General features: G+C 38.0%; 1 protein-coding gene across 16 annotated transcripts in view; it reads right to left on the bottom strand.

Moving 5' to 3' along the window:
• The window catches only part of UBE3A (ubiquitin protein ligase E3A), a 43,366-nt gene that overhangs the window by 13,740 nt on the left and 11,620 nt on the right, over window positions 1-18,006 (bottom strand). For 2 of the 16 annotated variants that reach the window (XM_085551619.1, XM_085551614.1), the window contains exons 3-7: window positions 15,263-15,409; window positions 14,547-14,664; window positions 11,547-11,591; window positions 3,879-4,189; window positions 385-1,640 (exon numbers count right to left, since the gene is read on the bottom strand). In XM_085551619.1, coding sequence (XP_085407745.1) covers window positions 385-1,640; window positions 3,879-4,189; window positions 11,547-11,591; window positions 14,547-14,566 — 1,632 coding nt within the window. In that variant the 5' untranslated portion in view covers window positions 14,567-14,664; window positions 15,263-15,409. Of the gene's footprint in view, window positions 1-384; window positions 1,641-3,878; window positions 4,190-5,584; window positions 5,685-7,343; window positions 11,320-11,546; window positions 11,592-12,874; window positions 12,922-14,065; window positions 14,132-14,546; window positions 14,665-15,262; window positions 15,410-18,006 lie in introns of those variants that run through there. The other 14 variants (XM_085551637.1, XM_085551624.1, XM_085551581.1 and 11 more) reach the window with 10 other exon arrangements.

The raw sequence follows: 18,006 nt of genomic DNA, 5'->3' as shown, positions 1-18,006 counted from the left end.
ACCCATCTGGAAAACCCCCATTATCAAAAGATGATGCAGCCCAGAATTCAGAAAAAAATAAGATAAAGAATTTGGCCACTCTCTGCATCAAGATACGTAACAGCATGAAACCTGTTTGTGAAGGTTAAGAACTGTCTGATAATTAAACACCTACGATGGCAATTACTCTGAGATGAACATTTAAGTCTCCAGCAGCATGTTCAGAATTTCAAACTTAATACAGCAAAGCTATTTGAGATTCTTGAGAAGCCAAATTTCAGATTTGAGAAGTCTAGCATACAACATACTGAATTTACATGTAGCCTTTTTCAGTTAATCAAAGCCTGTGTAGTTTGTGACAGTCAAATGCTACAAACCTAAATTCTATGCTACTCTGTGACTTACCCGCACGAGTGCATCATCTATGATGTGATCACGTCTCACTTTAAGTCGTAAATATGGGTTGAGCTGCTGTCCTTGAACTAAACTGTAGAGCACAGTTATGCGTCGTTCACTGTACATCCGGATCCTATTGTCGTAATACAGTCCCAGGTTCTTAGTAACAGCGTTCAATATGAAGGGACAAGTCATAAAAGAGAATTTATTTTCTGTTTCTACTTTGAAGAAAGTGTAGTCTTTGTCCATTTCTAGAACATCGTTCAGTGGTTCATTAATAAATTCTTCAAAGGGGATAAGTGGTTTTCTGCAATCTATAGTTTTAACACCAAGTTCAGTTTCCAGTGGGTCCACTCGAGGACCTTTTTTATTTCTTCTTTCCTCGCCCAACAGCTCTTGAAGTGTTAGTTCACTTGATTCCGGGATGGGCTCTTCATCTTCCTCTTCATTGTGATCCGTATCCACATCCCCTCCTACTACGTTTGCATAGTAAACCATTTTCAAGCACTTGGAAGCAGCAACAACAGCATCGTCATCATTCACTAGGTTACGACTGTTGAACTCGTTGCTTATGACTTTGTAAGTAATAAGCTGCTGAAACGTCTCCATCATTCTCCGAATTTGGTCTGCTCTATACTTAGACCACAATCTGACCAGTTTTGCTTGAGCTGCAAGGGGCAGCTTGCTCATCGCTTTGCAAAACAAAGGCAGAGCCATTTCCAGATATTCTGGGCTATGAAGATTGCCGTTCTCCATAACGATAATAAACAAATTCAGATAGTTAGGATCCCGAGAGTATACATTATGGTAAGTCAAGTCACATTCCACATTAGGTGACAAGTACACAAGTGCATTTAAAAAGGCAGTTTCTATTTTTTCATTAGAAAGTAATCTATCGTAGACCCGCCTGACTGCTTCAATATCTACAGATACTTCATCAGGGCCTAATTTTTGGAGGTTATTATCTCCTTGTGTACTATCACCTATTCTTGACGATGAAGATGATGATGCGCCTGAATCTTCTTCCATAGCAGCAGCCGAACAGGCAGCTTTTTCCTTTTCATCTTCATCTTTGTCTTCATCCTTTCCTTGAAGGGACTTGAGCTCCTCCTTGGTGTGCTGTTTGGCTTTTCGGAAACTCTGTACCAGTGCTTCAGCACTGGAAAATACTCTCCCAATCACTCGAATTAAAGGGGAATAATCCTCCTTCTCTCGACATAGTTCAAGAATTTCATATATCTTGTCTTCCGTTAGAAAAGTCACATCTATAACAAGAGAAAATATTATTATTAATTGCATTCAGATAAAAATTAAGAAAATACTGCTCACGTGCTTTACACAATAAAGCTGTGCATATTACATCATCAGCACAATCAGAGACAACCTACTGATTTTTTTGCAGAGCTTCAAAACCATTCTTAGAGCACATCTTTTCATAATCTTTTCTATGTTATGCTACTAAGATTGTCTTCCATTAAATATGAAGACAGCAGAAAAAGCTTCAAAACTAAGATCTGTCCTCCTGAATAAATAACAGCAATGAAGATATTATAAGAAGATTAAATCCTAGTACACTTCCTATTTTTACTTGCTGTAGTACATATGCAAGCATCAAGCTTGCCTAAAATAAATTCTGTCCCTCAAGTTGTTCTGTGCCATAATTCTTGGAAACAAAGACTACAGCCTTAAGTTCACTGACAAGAACATGGAAGTTATTCATAGCTCAATAATTACTAATAAAGTTGATAATTTAATTTAAAATGTGTTACTATTAAACAGTATTTCTGCAGTCATTCTTTCACATGCTTTTAATATTTAAGAAACAAACCACGTGCTACTTCTTGTTAAAATATAAAGTGTTACCACCAGTAATCATCTAGGCGACAAGTGAGATGCTGACAACAGTCTCCAGATAAACCTTTCCTAGGATATCATAATTCTGGCATTTATCATTACAGAAAAGAATCACAGAATGGCCTGGGTTGAAAAGGACCACAACAATCATCCAGTTTCAACCCCCTGCTACGTGCAGGGTCACCAACCAGCAGACCAGGCTGCCCAGAGCCACATCCAGCCTGGCCTTGAATGCCTCCAGGGATGGGGCATCCACAACCTCCTTGGACAACCTGTTCCAGTGCATCAGCACTCTCTGTGTGAAAAACTTAAATAATTCCAAGAGGCAGTTCTTCTAAATTATTTGAAACTTCTAACTCTGCGTCAAGCGTAGTTAAGAAAGCCCGCATATCCTTTTCCTTGGCTTTCTTAACTTTAAAAGCAGTTTTCTCTGAAACTGTTGTTGAAGTGCCTCAAAAAAATAACCAGAGTGCTAGATTACTCTATCCATACAACTACAAAGACAGGTCAGTATTCATGATTTTACAATGCACAAAGTTTTAGAAAACGGGCTGCCTTTGGATGGATTGCAAAGATTCTCACTTACCTATGTTGCAGAGAGATGGGAGGGTGGAGGTAAACAACTGAAAATCCTGTATGTGCACATCTCCATTCAAATACACAGGACTAAGAAGTAAGCCACAAAATGGACCTAACATGTCTTTTGCCAGTCTTAACATTAACTGGCTCCCATTTCCCCTAATTTCCCTTTTCCCTTCCATCAGCTAAAGATGAAATTAGTGTTAGTATTCACTGGAGCATCTCAGGTCTTTTAGAACAGTTGTATTTCATTGCTGATTCTACAAGTCTTTCTAATTATTTACTGTAAATGGTTTCACACTGTTTGCTTATATTTTTTTCATTTGGTAGATGGATTTTTTTTCTTCAGGATGCTTGTTTTTAGGCAACAATCAAGATGCCAGCTTACATCACAGTCTCCTTCTCTCTAGTGCTCTCATACCTTGATTTGCAAATAACAAACCTGTCTAGTAGTCACAATAGGAAGGTCTGGTGTTCAGTAAAAACACAGTTTCACACTAAAGGCTAACTTTTGTACAACCATGAGAATGGTATGTTCCAAAGCCGTAAGTACTCCAAAACAAATCTATGGAAGTCAGTCTCAAGGTTTTATTAGCCCTATTTCCACTTTAAGAAAAAAAGAAAAAAAAAAAAAAAAAGTCCACTGAACAAGCTAATCATTTGTTGTCTTATTTTTGTTCACCTGTTACATTTCTTAACTCAGACACTGGAAGTATTTCAAGTGCAACTCTTACATCTCATTTACTACACAGTAATTACAAAACTGGTTGAAGTAATCAAACTAATGCAGGCATACAACAGCACTTATAAAAACAACCTCCATGTTTGCAGCAATTTCAGAAGGCAAATGAATGAATTAGTTCATTGAAGACAGATGAATTTTGGAGATGCAGTGAAGATGCAGATTTGGAATCAGCGTTCAGCATTCATCCAGATATTTCACACAATCTGGAGTAAAATATTTGAAGGCTGAACATTCTATTTTACTTAAGAAGTCAGCAGAACAACACTGAAAACTTGAGCATATTAAATGTGTTCTATTTTATAAGGATTCCAAAGTATCATCTTACCTTTAAAGTCGTCCCTTGGGCCTTGCATTTCCTTCTTGTTCATTTTTCTGTCAGTGCAGGAATTGTTATGGGCACCCTTGGAGTTGTTTTCTAGGTAAGCTGAGCTCGTTCCTTTCTTGGAGGGATGAGGATCACAGAGTTTTGCATTAATCTTATAAAGCTCGAGGGCCTTAATGGCTGCTGCATTGTTATCCATACGGAGAAAAGTTGGACAGGAAGCACAAAATTCATTCGTGCAGGCTTCATTTCCACAGCCCTCGGTTAACTGGTGGTAGTAGCGCTCTATTAAATGCTTTGCAGCTGCTCGCTTCCTGTAGCAAACATTCAAACAGTAAGTACAAGGATTAGTAGAGCTTTCACATACAAAGCTCATTCAAAGCATCAGCAAGGCAGAGATTAGTCAGGCACTGAAACACAAGATTTCTGAATCAGAGGGAACATTACTTTCTTTAAATGAAGTACTCTCATCTTGACAAATGAAAATATATTTAACACAATTCGATTTATGGGTCCTCTAAAAAGAAAAAGTAAATCTTGTTTACACACAGTTATCAGCTTCACATTCTAGTGTTATTGTGGACACAATTTCAACTGGTAATAAGAAAAAGTTTAGATGCAAAGCAAGGCTGAAAGTAGAACAGAACTGGATTTACAGGTAATCAACTCTCTGATGCACAGTACTGATGTACAGTTACCATTGAGAGGGAAGCTACGTGACAAATGATCCAGGCATTTATTTAGTAATATTATCAGTAAATACTATATCAATAGGATATCAATCCTCTAAAACATGTTTTCTCTTTTAATACACAAGATTCCACGTGATCACAACTATCTGATATTAGTTTGTTATTTCAAAGAGTAGGAAGAGCATTACTTGGTTAATTGAACTGCTGACAAAACCATGATTAAAGATGAGCTCAATGCTGAATAACCTCAGCTTAGTGAAGTATGTCTCTCCAACAGTTATTTGCCAAATTCTCCTCTTTCTCCCACAGTAACACGTGGCAAGAACGTATTTTGAAGAATTACAACTGTAACTCTATATTACTTGATGTGCCTAGTACTATACATACAAAAAAACATCCTAAATGGTCAGTTACTAAAGCTACATGTTTAGAGAAACATGCAATTGGTAAATAAAACACCTGAAAGCTACTGCTGATTAGGACAGTAAGAGCTACATGCAGCACCAAGAACACCATATTTCACTGTATTTTCAAAACAAACAAACAAAAAATCCTGTTCTTTTAAGAAAGTTAGATATGAAGGCAAGGTATCAAATAGAAACAAAATCTTTAACATTTTGGAGGTGTCTAATATATAGGTCTTGAATTCAAATTTAATGATACACTACATGTCTAAAGGTTAGAACATAAGAAGCAAGACATCAACCAGAAACTGTCACAATGAAAGTTGCTTTTTCCAGAAATTGATGTATGCAGATTCTCCATAGAACAAGTACATTAGAACTGAAGCCTCAGACCTGCTTGTACTACTCAGCACTTGCTGTGCCTAGCCATTAATATGGGCTGATCAAGTACTAGTTTCAATGCAGTGGCTTCGGAAGGGGAAGTGTCCTCAAGTTCTTAAAGTAACTACTGAGGTAGGTGTATGTTATTTAAAAGTAACACCTCTATTCCTTCCTTATAATCATGAGATCTCTAAGAGCAAAAGGGAAGAAAATCATTACTTCAAATGCCTACCTGACCAAGTACAGAATAAAATGTCTCCCTGGCGCCCAATGGCAGAGTTGGAAGATGATAAAAAAGCAGAGCAGCACCATCAACACCATCAATTCCATTACTGTACAAGGGAACAGAATAGCTATATACTGATCTGAAGATAAGAGTTACAGCCTTTCCAGTTTCTACATCACATTTTTCTTTCATTTTATTTCTCCACTGCAGTCGACACATAGGTCACAAGCTCTTTGCAGCAATGTTTTTTCTGACCTGAGTAAAAACGTATGAACGTTATAAGGATTATTTCTCATTAGGCTTCTCTAAATGTGGGCATACGTTTTCACCCAGAGCAGCCAGAATTGTTACTCATGCTAAATACACTGTCAAAAGATGACCAATTCCCAGCAAGATAAGTCTTACATTTTCAAGCTGGGTAAGCTGCTAAAGAAGCATGCACACCTTTATAGCTCATGTAACACTTTAACTATTTCAGTATATAAACGCTGATTATATTAACAGTATTTTATTACATCAAACACTATGTTTTAATCAGGTAATATCTGAAATACTAAGGCACAGCACTAAGATTAGAGTTGTCTCTAACAGCTGACGTAGAAGAAACTCTATATCCATCATGATGGAGGATAAAAAGCACAGAAATGGCATTAATGAAAACTAAAAAAAAGCTACTGCAGAACCACTACATATTTTCTCATATCAATTATTGTTTTTTATGTAAGCAGTTCAGTTACACGCATGTTTGTAAAGACTCATACCGTTGTTGCCTATCTGATTTCAAAACTCACTTGCACATGCACAGTTGTACACATTTTACAGGCTGCTTTGAGGATAGCTTCCCACACAGTAGGCCTTGTACAACCTTCTTAAGCAAGACACTATACTTTGGTGAGGGCAAGAGCCTACTGTAATATACATAACTTCCACTTCCCCAAAGCCCAATAATTCCACAAGCACATTTTCCATTTTAAAAATTAATATTCACTGACTTACTTATGCCGTACTTAAAAAAAATAAAAGAATCTCTATAGGCTTTTCTAACTGTTTTTTATCTAATAAAAAGCCAGATAAGTACTTATCATTTGTAATTGAAACACTGCCAAATCTGCAGGGTAGCACAAGAAACTCGTACTGCTGAACCTCTACCTCCCTGGAGATGTCGGTAAAATAACATTTTGAAGCACAGGATAATTTAGACCGGGAAAGGCCTTCAATATAAGTCCATAAGCCACATCAACAGGTCTCATGAATACCTCTAAGGAAGGAGGCCTCCACCATCTCTCTGGGCAGCCTGTTCCAATGTTTGACCAAGTATTTCTTCCCAATATCCAGTATAAACTGGATACAACCCAAATAAGTTTCCTTGCATCCTAGCACTTGTCCCTGCAAAAAGAGATTGACACCCTCCTCCTTGCTGCAGCCTGCTCAGGCAGCTGTAAAGAGTCTCCCCTCAGCCTCTTCTTCAAGCTAAACAGCCACAGTTCCCTCAGAGACTCCTTATAAAGGTCACTTTCTAGTTCCTTCTGCTGGATATCTAAATACATATAAAACAAGGAACTGAATGTGCTGCTTCAAAAGTTTCAACACAACACATCTACTTTGCATTTCTCAGATATCTTAAGCTAAATACAGAGAAATGCTAAATAAAGCAAACAGTTTTCAACAGAGGAAAATTGAGACTTAATAGGCCAAGTAATTATACTACGCTTTTGAAATATAAGATCACCTTCAGATCCAAAGCAGTCAAAAACATCTCACATACCGAAGTGTAGTTATGGACAGCCATCTTTGTGAATCTGAATGCTGGTTTCTGAAAGTATCTTTTAAATTTCGCCTGTTGTTTTCCTTCTTTTGGATAATTAGGTGTAATAATGGCAATGCTTGAAGAGAGGTTTCCAGTGAAAGCACTGCCCACAGGGCATGTCTGTACATCAAAATGCCCAAAGTTCCACCCGGAGCCAGAACTGAGCACCACCCCTTGGTTCTAGTGATGTTATAATACCTTCTGTCCACTCCAGCCAAAGCCATCACAGCTAACGTGTGCCTGCAAACACACACGGAGCTCATGTTTCCAACCCTGATCCTTTCAGCATGATGTGCCTCTCAGGCAGTGAACCCCAATAGCTGGGTGCCTGTGACCTTAGTGTGGGGCACCCACTTCACTACACATACTGAATCTGATGCGTCTTCAGGAATTGTGTGCTGAAAGAGCCACAGCACTTCCTCAAGATAGATGAACCTGAGAACATAAGGGTCTCCTAGATATATTGAACAGTAGCTCTCCAGACTTTAAGTTATTAAGTAAGGAGACCTAAATACTAATAATACTCTGTACTGGCTGCGAGGCCAAGAAAAGATCAATTCAGTCTTTAATGGAAAGAAGTGAAACAATAAACATACTCACAGGAACCCTTCAGTCTGTCTTATATTCAGAAGAAAACAAAACTGTATCAAACATTAAGCAAAATGCATTATTTAGTGTATTTTGTGTTGTTTTCCCTCTGTCAAAAACCTCCTGACATTCCAAGCAAATGTAGTTAACCAGATTAAACTCCATGTTGTACTTTAAAAGCCTAAATGTGTAAAGTGTGACATTTAAACAGTATTTCACATCCCTACCAACTGCAACTCACTAGAAGAGTATTTTCTGAGACGCTGATTCTAATCACCTCCTTCTGAGCCACTGCTTGCATTCTAGTAGCAAATTTGATCAACAAGGAACTACTTCACACACAAAAATATAGATATTAGAAGACTGACCATTGAGACATTTATCTAACCTACAGAGAAGGGACTCAACTGCTTATCATCACATACTCTCCTTGTACAACTCCAAAGAAAGAGGCCAAGTACAGTAAAGGGAACATCACACAATCCTGTTTTCAACTGGAAAGGTTTCTGGAGTTTTGGTAAGTTTGGTTTCCATGGCAGAATGAACTCAGTGAAAGAATTCTATTTGACACTGCCCTAAAACAGTGACCATGGTCACGCACATAGTGACTGCGGATAACATGGGACTTTAGCTCTCATTTTAAGAACAGTCTAGCATCTATGGATTAGAAAGATTCAGCTTATGCAAATCCAGCTCTGCACTCAGCTATGAGGAAAATAATTTAAAGCATTCCATGTCTAAAAGGCTCTAGGGTAGCACTGGTATGATGAAACACTAATACAGTCACAGTTCATATTTGCAATGGCTATTAATCATTTTTCTGGCTCATTTTGGGAGGCTGCAGCAGAATTTTCCTTCTGCCATTCTTTCAGGAAAATGAACCAGCTACAAAACCTAACTCCAGTGCGAGGTGACTATGTACCACATCTAACCGACAACACTTTAAGGGGGGCAGTGATATTTGATGGCTTCAAAACCAAACAGACATTTAAGACCAGAACGAAAGCTGAATTCACAGAAAACTACCTTAACAGAATACTTAACAGAGCCTGCTTTGGCAGAGGGGTTGGACTCGATGATCTCTAGAGGTCCCTTCCAACCCCTACAATTCTGTGATTCTGTGAATACCCAAGCCCTGGGCATGACAAATGACAACATACAACAGGCAGAGTGAAAATACACAAACTCAGGAGTTATCAAGTTATTCTCAAAGTAAATGAACAAATTCCAAAATTAAGCTCTAAACAGGTTTTTAGAATGCTGCACTAATCAATGCCAGATATGACTGCAGTTCTGTAGCAGGAGCAGACAGCAGAAGGTGCTGCTGATGAGAATGCAAGAACTTGAATGGATGCTAAGGAAAAAAGCCAAAACAAAACATAAAACAAAAGACTCTGAGCTTACACCAAGATGTTCATTAGGCTGAGGGAGAACTTGAAAAGCTTGGGATAAGTAAGGCTCTTAATCATGGAAGAATTTGCTGCATCAGTCTGAAAGATTTGGATTTTCTTTTCATTAACAAATGTGAAATGCATGACTATGCTCTTGGTATGGAGCTTTGCAATGCAAAACACAAACAAATAAAGCAATTATATCAGCCGACCAGAGCAAAACAACTTGCCATTGTGCAAATAAAATGCTTCCATAAATCCCTGCACGTACCAATAAATTATAGGCATAGAAATAACATAGTTACTATTTTAGCAACACTGCATGCCTGCAGGGCAAACAGTTATTCAGCACGCCATTCCACCTTATGCAAAGAGCAACTATGCAGCAGGATTGCAGAAATTCTCTGTAATTGGTGACATATAGATCACATTATGACGTGGTCCTAAAAACTTACAAGCGTACTATGTATTGAGGCTGTGTATGAGTGGTAGGTACACATGGATCCCTATAGCCTGACTGGCTAGTATATATTTTAGACACATAATACATATGTAGTCAGAGCAAGTCAGATCATCATTCTGCACAAAAAAAAAGACACCTCAGCTTCTACTGAAAAGCCACAGATGTTAATTTTTTCAGGTTCAATTTTAAGGAGGAAAACACCTTGTCAAATTGCTAGAAGAGAAATATTGTTGTATTGGCTCTTCTTTCCAATTTATCCCCCATTTTTACACTTGTTCAGGTCCTCATTACATTACTTAACTATCTTTGCTGTGGGTAAAAAACAGCTAATCAACTGATAACATCCAGGGAAGACTTATAGCCAGGCTACAACCACACAGTTGTTTAGGCCAGAAAAACAGAGAAACATAACCCAAATTGCTTCAGGAACACTAAAATAGGCTGCTACATTAGCAGAAGACATTATGGCAGAGCCTTTGCCCTGCAACCTCTGACTGACACCTGTCCATACAGTAGTTGGCAGTTACCTTCACCTGTACTCCTACCCAAGCAGCTAGGCAACACTTCTGGTACGGGTTCACATGAGAAGGCAACCAAACTTGCCATCCTAGGAGTTCTTTGTACAAGAAAAGAATTTCCCCCAGTGAATATCTAAAAATGCATGGGGAAAGCATTCTTGGTTTCTTTTTCACCCATTAGGTGATGCAGTGCAATGTAAGTAGCCTGCCTCAACTTTGCCCCCTGTATGTTGGGAATCGACGGCTATGAACACTATGTCCACAACCTGCAAGATACCCAGCCCATGATGTGTAGAATGCTTGACCATTTTAGGGGGGACTGGGGAAGGGACAGTTGATTTAAGGCCACAGAAAATACTTGTGGCAGAAGTGAAATTAGCCAAAATCTTTTGAAGCCTAGGACAGCATGCTTACAAATGGGCTACACTCCCTCTATTATTTTAGAAGCCAGAAGAGCAATGTTTGTGGTTTCCCTATTGGAATTTTAGCACAGGATGGTTTGAATAGCTAGAAAAGAATCTTTGTTAATGCACAGAAGAATAAAGCCTCAAGTAACTTTTATCTTTTTAAAGATGGTTCTCTCATTCCCACAGCCTTTATAATTTGGAATTGAAATGAACATTACAGCCAAATACAATCTTGTTTCTAGTTAATCTTGGCTTCTGGGCTAATGAAGACAAACTAAAACAAGGTTCTAAATTGCTAGCAAGATGCTAGATGTTCACTGTTTAGTGAACTTAGTTTGCTGTTTTTAAGAGTACTTAGCATATGAATGTGACAAATCAAATCAGACTTGATTTTTTTTTTCCTTATGCTAGCAATTCATCTGCCCCAATAGATAATAGCAGACATCATGCCTTAGTACAGTATTGCCTTTAATCCCACGCAATATTAGTGAGCAGCAAGTAGAAATTACACCCCAGTGCCACATCCGAGTATAGGCCAGCAGATTTTTGACACTTATGCTACCATCTGCTGGTTCGTGTTAAAATAAACTCTTGAGCTTTACCTTCAACCCATTCACCTCCGCAAATAAATAAATAAATCACAGTATTTACAAAGACTAACCATTAGTTTGAAATTGTGTAATGTGATTGCATATTTCCACTCAGCTTCTGTCTTAGGTACAAAAGTAACTCCTATGTCCAAACATTCAAAACATTTCTAAAGATACACTGAACTCATCCACTCAGGTACTTACATTCGGCTAGTTTCAATGTTTTCAGAGTGAGGTTCTCCTGGTGATCTGCAAATACAGATGAAGTCTTAAGCACTGTTTGTTCTTTTAAGTCATTACAATATAAAGAGTTATGAGAAGGGCAAAGTGATTAAAAACAGTAATTCTATAATTTAGAAGCATCAGCTTTTCTGCACTTGCACATTTAACTTGTTTGACCAAACTCCAGAAAATGTAACATAAATCTGAGAACACAATCAAGTCAAAGGACACCATTTTTTCCGCCATAGCTTATGCAGCAGCAACCACCAGAGGAGACCCCTGTTGGCAGTACTTCCTTATTCAGGTTGCATGATGCAGCAGTTCTGGGCTAATTCCTCATAACCACCTCTGTAACCAAAAGGTATATTCAAAGTCTACCTGTGAACAGCTGAACTTCAAGATGCTGCAGCTCAGAAGCCGGCTTTGACATTCTCTAAGCAAAATTCTTGTCTCTCATTACTCAGATTTATGTACATAACTTCAGAGAACATAAGAGTTACACCCAGTTTCCTATTTCTTCATTCCAATCAACAGGTCAGCCAGTAATTTTGAGAATTAGATGTTATTGCTTGGCATTTGTACCTAGCCCTTTAAGTTAATATAGAGTTATTTAAGGGGTATAGTTCCATATTAAGACAGATGAATTACAGGTGCCTGACTCCTTACTCCCATCTTGTTCTTTATCTTCCTGAATCTGCACTAGCATAATTCATTTTTAAGGTATTAATTTTTACCCTTCTGGGCGCCCCACAGCGGGGCAGTAAAAATATAGTTTTGACTTCAGCCATCTTAAGCTGCTTTTCAACAACCTTGTGAACTGTACTCAACTTTCACTGCGGTAGATTTTGGTACAGTTGACTGGGACTGCTGGATTGGGTATATTGCACAGGAGTAGAAATACAGCACAGTCATCACAGCAACACTCGGTAGCTTACATGAACAAAAACGTCTTTCACGACAGACCTTTCTCAAAAAAGAAGTGAGCTAATATTTTTAAATATAACTCACTCTTTCTGAGGGTTTCAACCAAGTTTGCTAGGGGACTTTGGTTAGCACAGCCAATGTTCTCAGTATTCTCTACTAAAACCTCAGTTCCTTTACTGAGGCACAAGATCTTACCAACTTTGTAGAATTTACCAAACTGTACTGCATTAACAGATGCGGTGCCTAGAAAGCATTTCTGGCACACAGTTTTAAATTCCTAAGCTAACTGGATACTGTGCATTGACAGACGATGCAGAACACAGGAAGTTATTTGTTTATGCTTCACTAAGTTACTCAACTGACACTAGAGATGGAACTCAACTTACTATCCAACGAAGTTTACGCTCGTGCTTCAAATGCACATATCATTCAGCTAAAAAAAAAAAAAGGTTAGAGAAACAACCCAGCCTCAATAATTGATCTTTTTATTCCTTCCAAATGATCCTTCCTTTACCTGTTCAAACTCAGGACTGACAAAAGAGGTGCAGTAGAAAAATAATGCTCAACAGTAAAACAAATGAAAGTTTAATTTCTCCTTTGACTCTCCAAACCAAGTCCCCAGATACTTAAAAGAGATGAGCAAACCTCTTCCTAATTATTCACCTAAATATACAAGTGCTTGAAGCCATTCAATTTGAGAAGTGAAGAAGTGTCTATATTCACACTGGCTAGCTCCTCTATTAGCATACATTACTTCAGAAACTGAGAGCACAGAGCCAGCCTGGAGCAGTGAGGCAGTTGTTTTCTCTGTTTTACTCGTATGCAATGTCTCCCAATGAAACTACAGATAACAGCAATGCTTGAAGTTACTATGAAAACACACCCAAAACAGTAGTGACAAGAACTCAAAAGTATTAGTCACTTTGGTCCTTTAAAAACACAACAGTATGAAAAATTACAGAAAAGAACAGTAGATTAGCATCTAAACCTAATGTTGTAAAGTAAAAAAACTAGATGGCAGTCTGCAGTGCAGACAAGTAAACAACGCTATCAGTATATCCAATGTCTTTTTCTATCCTTATAGTTTATGTATAATATATGAGAAGACAAAGTTCCGTGAGAGTTCAAGGGAAAAAAGACCAGCTGAGTTTAAAAAAGTTTGGTCCTCTCAGGTAAGTAGTTCAACAAGAAAAGGGTTCAAATTCCCTCAGATTATCTTCTGCTGTGAGCAGATCTACCATAGAAGTGACCTGCAGAAATTTTAATCTACTCAATAAATGGATTTTAACAGGTTTCAGATGACAATGTAAGCAACAAATATGATGAGCTTTCAGTACTCATTAAAACAATATGAAAGACCAATCTATTTACAGCAGTTATTTGTTGAGAAGCTGTTTATAGTAACTGTTTACAAACAGGAAACCTTATTATCCTTCTAGGCTTCTTCTGTTCAAAGAAAAATCTTGGAGCAAATGCTCTTACAAATCCCAGCTCTGAGTAAGACTGTAGAAACTGATCAAGACACCAACTAATCTGAATACTGCAGTATGAGCTAGCAAATTCAGGTGGTGGCTCACTTCCAACAACACAGGGAGCAACTTCTCCATTCTGCAAGCCCCTCCTTTTACCTCCACTGTAACTCCCTAGGAGAGAAAAGTAAACGTATACAAGTCTACAATTTTTATCATCAATCACCCTAGACAAATACTTAAAATTAACTGAGCAATTTGTTTAAATAAGTACATTAAACAATTTACACAGAATTTAGTATTATAGTAAAGTCAGAGATATTTAATTGATGGTTTTGCTCTTAAGAGGAGCACACTGGAGCACCGCAGTGCTTGTCATTTAAAAAAGCAGGGAGGGACAACATAAATGAGTTTTAAAACCACTCTAAGTAAAAGTGTAGGTCAATTTTGCCACCTGACTTATCTTAAATAAACAATATACCTTAGTGCTATTTACAGAATTAACTTCAAGTCATACAGATTAAAGTCTTGGAATAAATATTATTTTAACAATTATCTTGAGAAACAGCACAATACATTTTGATCTTACCTTTTACAAGCTGTGGCCATTCGGTGACATCAGGGTGATCACAATTTTGAGTCACTGATTAAAAACAGTTGTCACACCAGTCCTGTGTCACGTTGGGCTAAGCATGAGCTTAACAACTCTAAATAATAAAAATAATGTAGTTAAAAGTCCTTACAAACTATTTTCAGCCAGCCTACTGAACAAAAACACAGATGCTAAGAATCAGTTTGTCTGCAAAATAAAAGCTTTGTAAAATCTTGTTCAAATCTTTTAGACAGCATTATGTGACTACCCAAATACTTCACTATACAACTGATAAAACTGAAAATTCATCAACTTACTTTTAATCTCTCTACAAAGAAAAACCAAAAAGCAACAAAATAACCCCACATCTCTTGAACCAGAAGAAAGCACCCGATGTCAAGACAAAAAGCATTTGAAGATTTGGATGTATAAAAACACGAATCACAGGTTCTAACTACGATAACATTTGATAAATCGTTTCCCTTTTACAACTGAATTGGTACTAGCTCTTTTTTTATGGAGGTTCTGTGCTTGAGAGGGAAGAACAAGTAACTTATGATCTGCTGCATGCCTTTCCCCAAAACCAAGCTGTCTAAAGCTAAGTCTGAAAGGAACAAGTTTTGCCACTGGTGGCCCATCTTTTATGGCTATTTGCTCAATTTACATTGCACGGACTCTCCTTTCTCCTCTACGTTTTCAAAAGCGTATTTTACCTGTCAATTCTTTCCTGTGATCTGGCTCCACTGGTTTAAATTGAAGGCTTGGTCCTTTACTTTGTCACTCAGGTGGCAGCCAATGATCACTCAGCAATACTCGGGCCCAGAGTGCTCTGGGACCACCCCAGCTGATTACTTCCATGGCTGAAAAGGAACCAATTAGTCTCTTACCTATTACTATTATCTACTCTACAGTTAACTGACAAAATATTCCCAAACATAAGCCTCAACACTCAGTATCACCCCATTCTCTTTCCCACACAAGCACTAGTACTCAATGGACTGCAAAGAGGCCTATGAGGGAGTCACAAACAGCACAACTTACTTTCTGTTGATATGAAGTTTTTAATTACATTGCAACATAACTACTGTATTTAGTAAACAAAGGTATTTTTCTCTCAACAGCCTACAGTAGTACAGATCTCTGTCCAATATCTGAAAAAAAAGTTTTATTTCTGTTGTTGGATATCCATGTTTTTAGGTTTTTATGCAGCAAGGTGCACAAAAGCTAAGGAGGCACTCAGATCAGTTCTCTATATCTGTAGTCACTGTGATCCAGTGCAAATACCAACAGCACATCCTATAGCATGTTCAGTAAACAAAGCTTCTGTGCTTCAGTCCAGCGTATCACAAGTCTTTCAGTAAGGTCTCCAGTCTGACAGAGCAACCAAGAACCCTCATTGCTAATTTGCATCTGTTGACTCATCTAAGAAGAAATGGCTGAACAGGTCCTACAATTTTCTGAAGCTGGTCTGAAAAACTGCTGACTTTTTCTATTCTGTTATAATTTGCAAATCTGCTACACACTGCATCTCTAAAATGGAGTGAAAATGGAGTGTTATTTTTGAAATAACACTTTTTAATCAGGTGCATATCTTGACACAAGAAGTGTTGTTTTAATTATGAAGTCGGTGATACTAACAACTTCACAAGTGCAGTTGATTTAATTGAAAAAAGAAACAAACAATTGAAAAATCCCCAAAATAAAACAGAGGTTCTCTAATAAAACATTGGTATGGGTGTAAATTGTCAAAGCTGCAGTCAACAACTGAGTCAGTGCTGGGAGCACAGTGCAATGGCAAAAAGTCAATGGGAATGGTTGCTCCTCCATCAAAATCAAGTAACAGACCAGGTGAAGATGTTCAACTTAACAGCTGTGGACTATCAACCTCAAACAAAAGCTAATAGGTAAAAAAACCCAAACAACCACCAAGAAAGTGATACACAAGTAAGAAGCCTTAAAAGCACTGCTTTATGGCATTATGATGGTTTGACAATATTTGCTTTTATGCAAGCCTTAGCTTTACAGAAACACAAGTCCACCCTAGGGCAGTCCTTTATTCTCAAGTTAAATCTTATTTCTTGCTGCTTTCTGAAGAATTGGTGTGAAATGGCTCTGTAAAAATGCACTTAAAAATTATAAACTAATCTCTTTGCACAAGTAACTTTTAGTACAATAGTGAAAGAGGACAGTGGTGTAGTCTTCAATTCCGCATTTGTTAGGAAGAAACCTGTATTTTGTCTGGTTGCTTTACATAGCTAATACCTTAGTTGTGTTCCATGGAACTGGAAGCACATAAGAATAACAAACCAATAGCAGAATTGGTAAAAGAGTCAAAGGACTCAACTTGATCAAGAAAGGAAGACTAATATAATGGAAAAAAAATGCATTGTGAAAAAAGAAACTGAGCTACAACAGTTATTCATCTGTCACAGGTATTCCTTTACAGAAGTCTCTGGATGGAACTCACCTTCCAGAAGGTACCATTCTAGAACAGCTCCCCAGCAAATATTTATTCTTATAGCAGAATTACTAAAAAATGATTTCTCTAGACTTTACCATCGTGATTAATGTTGCTTACAGTTTAGCCTTTCACAAACGTATAGGGCAGCTGAAGGTAACAAGCAAAGTTCAGGTCTCCGCAATATATCCCAGAAACTTGAGATGGCTGCTAGAGGCTCTTTGGGACTAGGCATGCTCCAATACAGACACATCTATATCTGCCTAGCAACAATTCACAAGAGGTGGATCAAACCAGGACTGCAACAACCCATATTATAGTTACCAATATAAAGGGTAAGAACCATACACTCAAACCGTGTATATAGCATAGAGCAGCTATCAAGAGAAAATAGGATAAATAATGTTTGCACAGTACTTGGAGACAAAATCCATTTCTAACAGGTAAAAAGGTGCAGCTTCACTGAAAAGAACGCTATCAAATGAAAGGGAGAGTGGAAGGAAATAATAAACCAGTGAAAGCCACCAGTTAGAAACCACGTTCAGATGCTTCACAAGTGGCTAAAAAGCAACTTGGTTGCCTTCATCAAGTATTTCCTTGAACCTTAAATCACAAACATTATGGTCAGACCAGATGATCTTGTAGGTCCTTTCCAACCTTGTGATTCTACGATTCTATGAGTCACGGTGAGGCTCCCAGCATCAACAAACAGAATCCAAAGCTACACCATGGGGAACGTGAGTACATATTCATCAGCAAGGAAGTCCAAAACAACTTCCAGCTACAAATCACTGTAAATTAGAAGTTTTCACAGACAGTCATCATCCATACAGTGAAAGGTGCCCTTGTACTACCAGAGCTTGCTTAACACTGACATAAAGGAAACTGCAACTAATAGGAAAGCTGGCCATTTATCATGATCCCCAGAGGTCCCTTCCAACCCCTACAGTTGTGTGATTCTGTCTGATGCATCAAGTGTCCTGAAACAAATTGCAGAAT

The sequence above is a fragment of the Coturnix japonica genome, chromosome 1, assembly GCF_054131305.1.
Source record: "Coturnix japonica strain WE chromosome 1, WE-NBRP24, whole genome shotgun sequence".
In the NCBI taxonomy this organism is placed as follows: domain Eukaryota; kingdom Metazoa; phylum Chordata; class Aves; order Galliformes; family Phasianidae; genus Coturnix; species Coturnix japonica.
The sequence above is the reverse complement of the archived record's forward strand: the minus strand, read 5'-3'. Positions and strand labels throughout refer to the sequence as shown.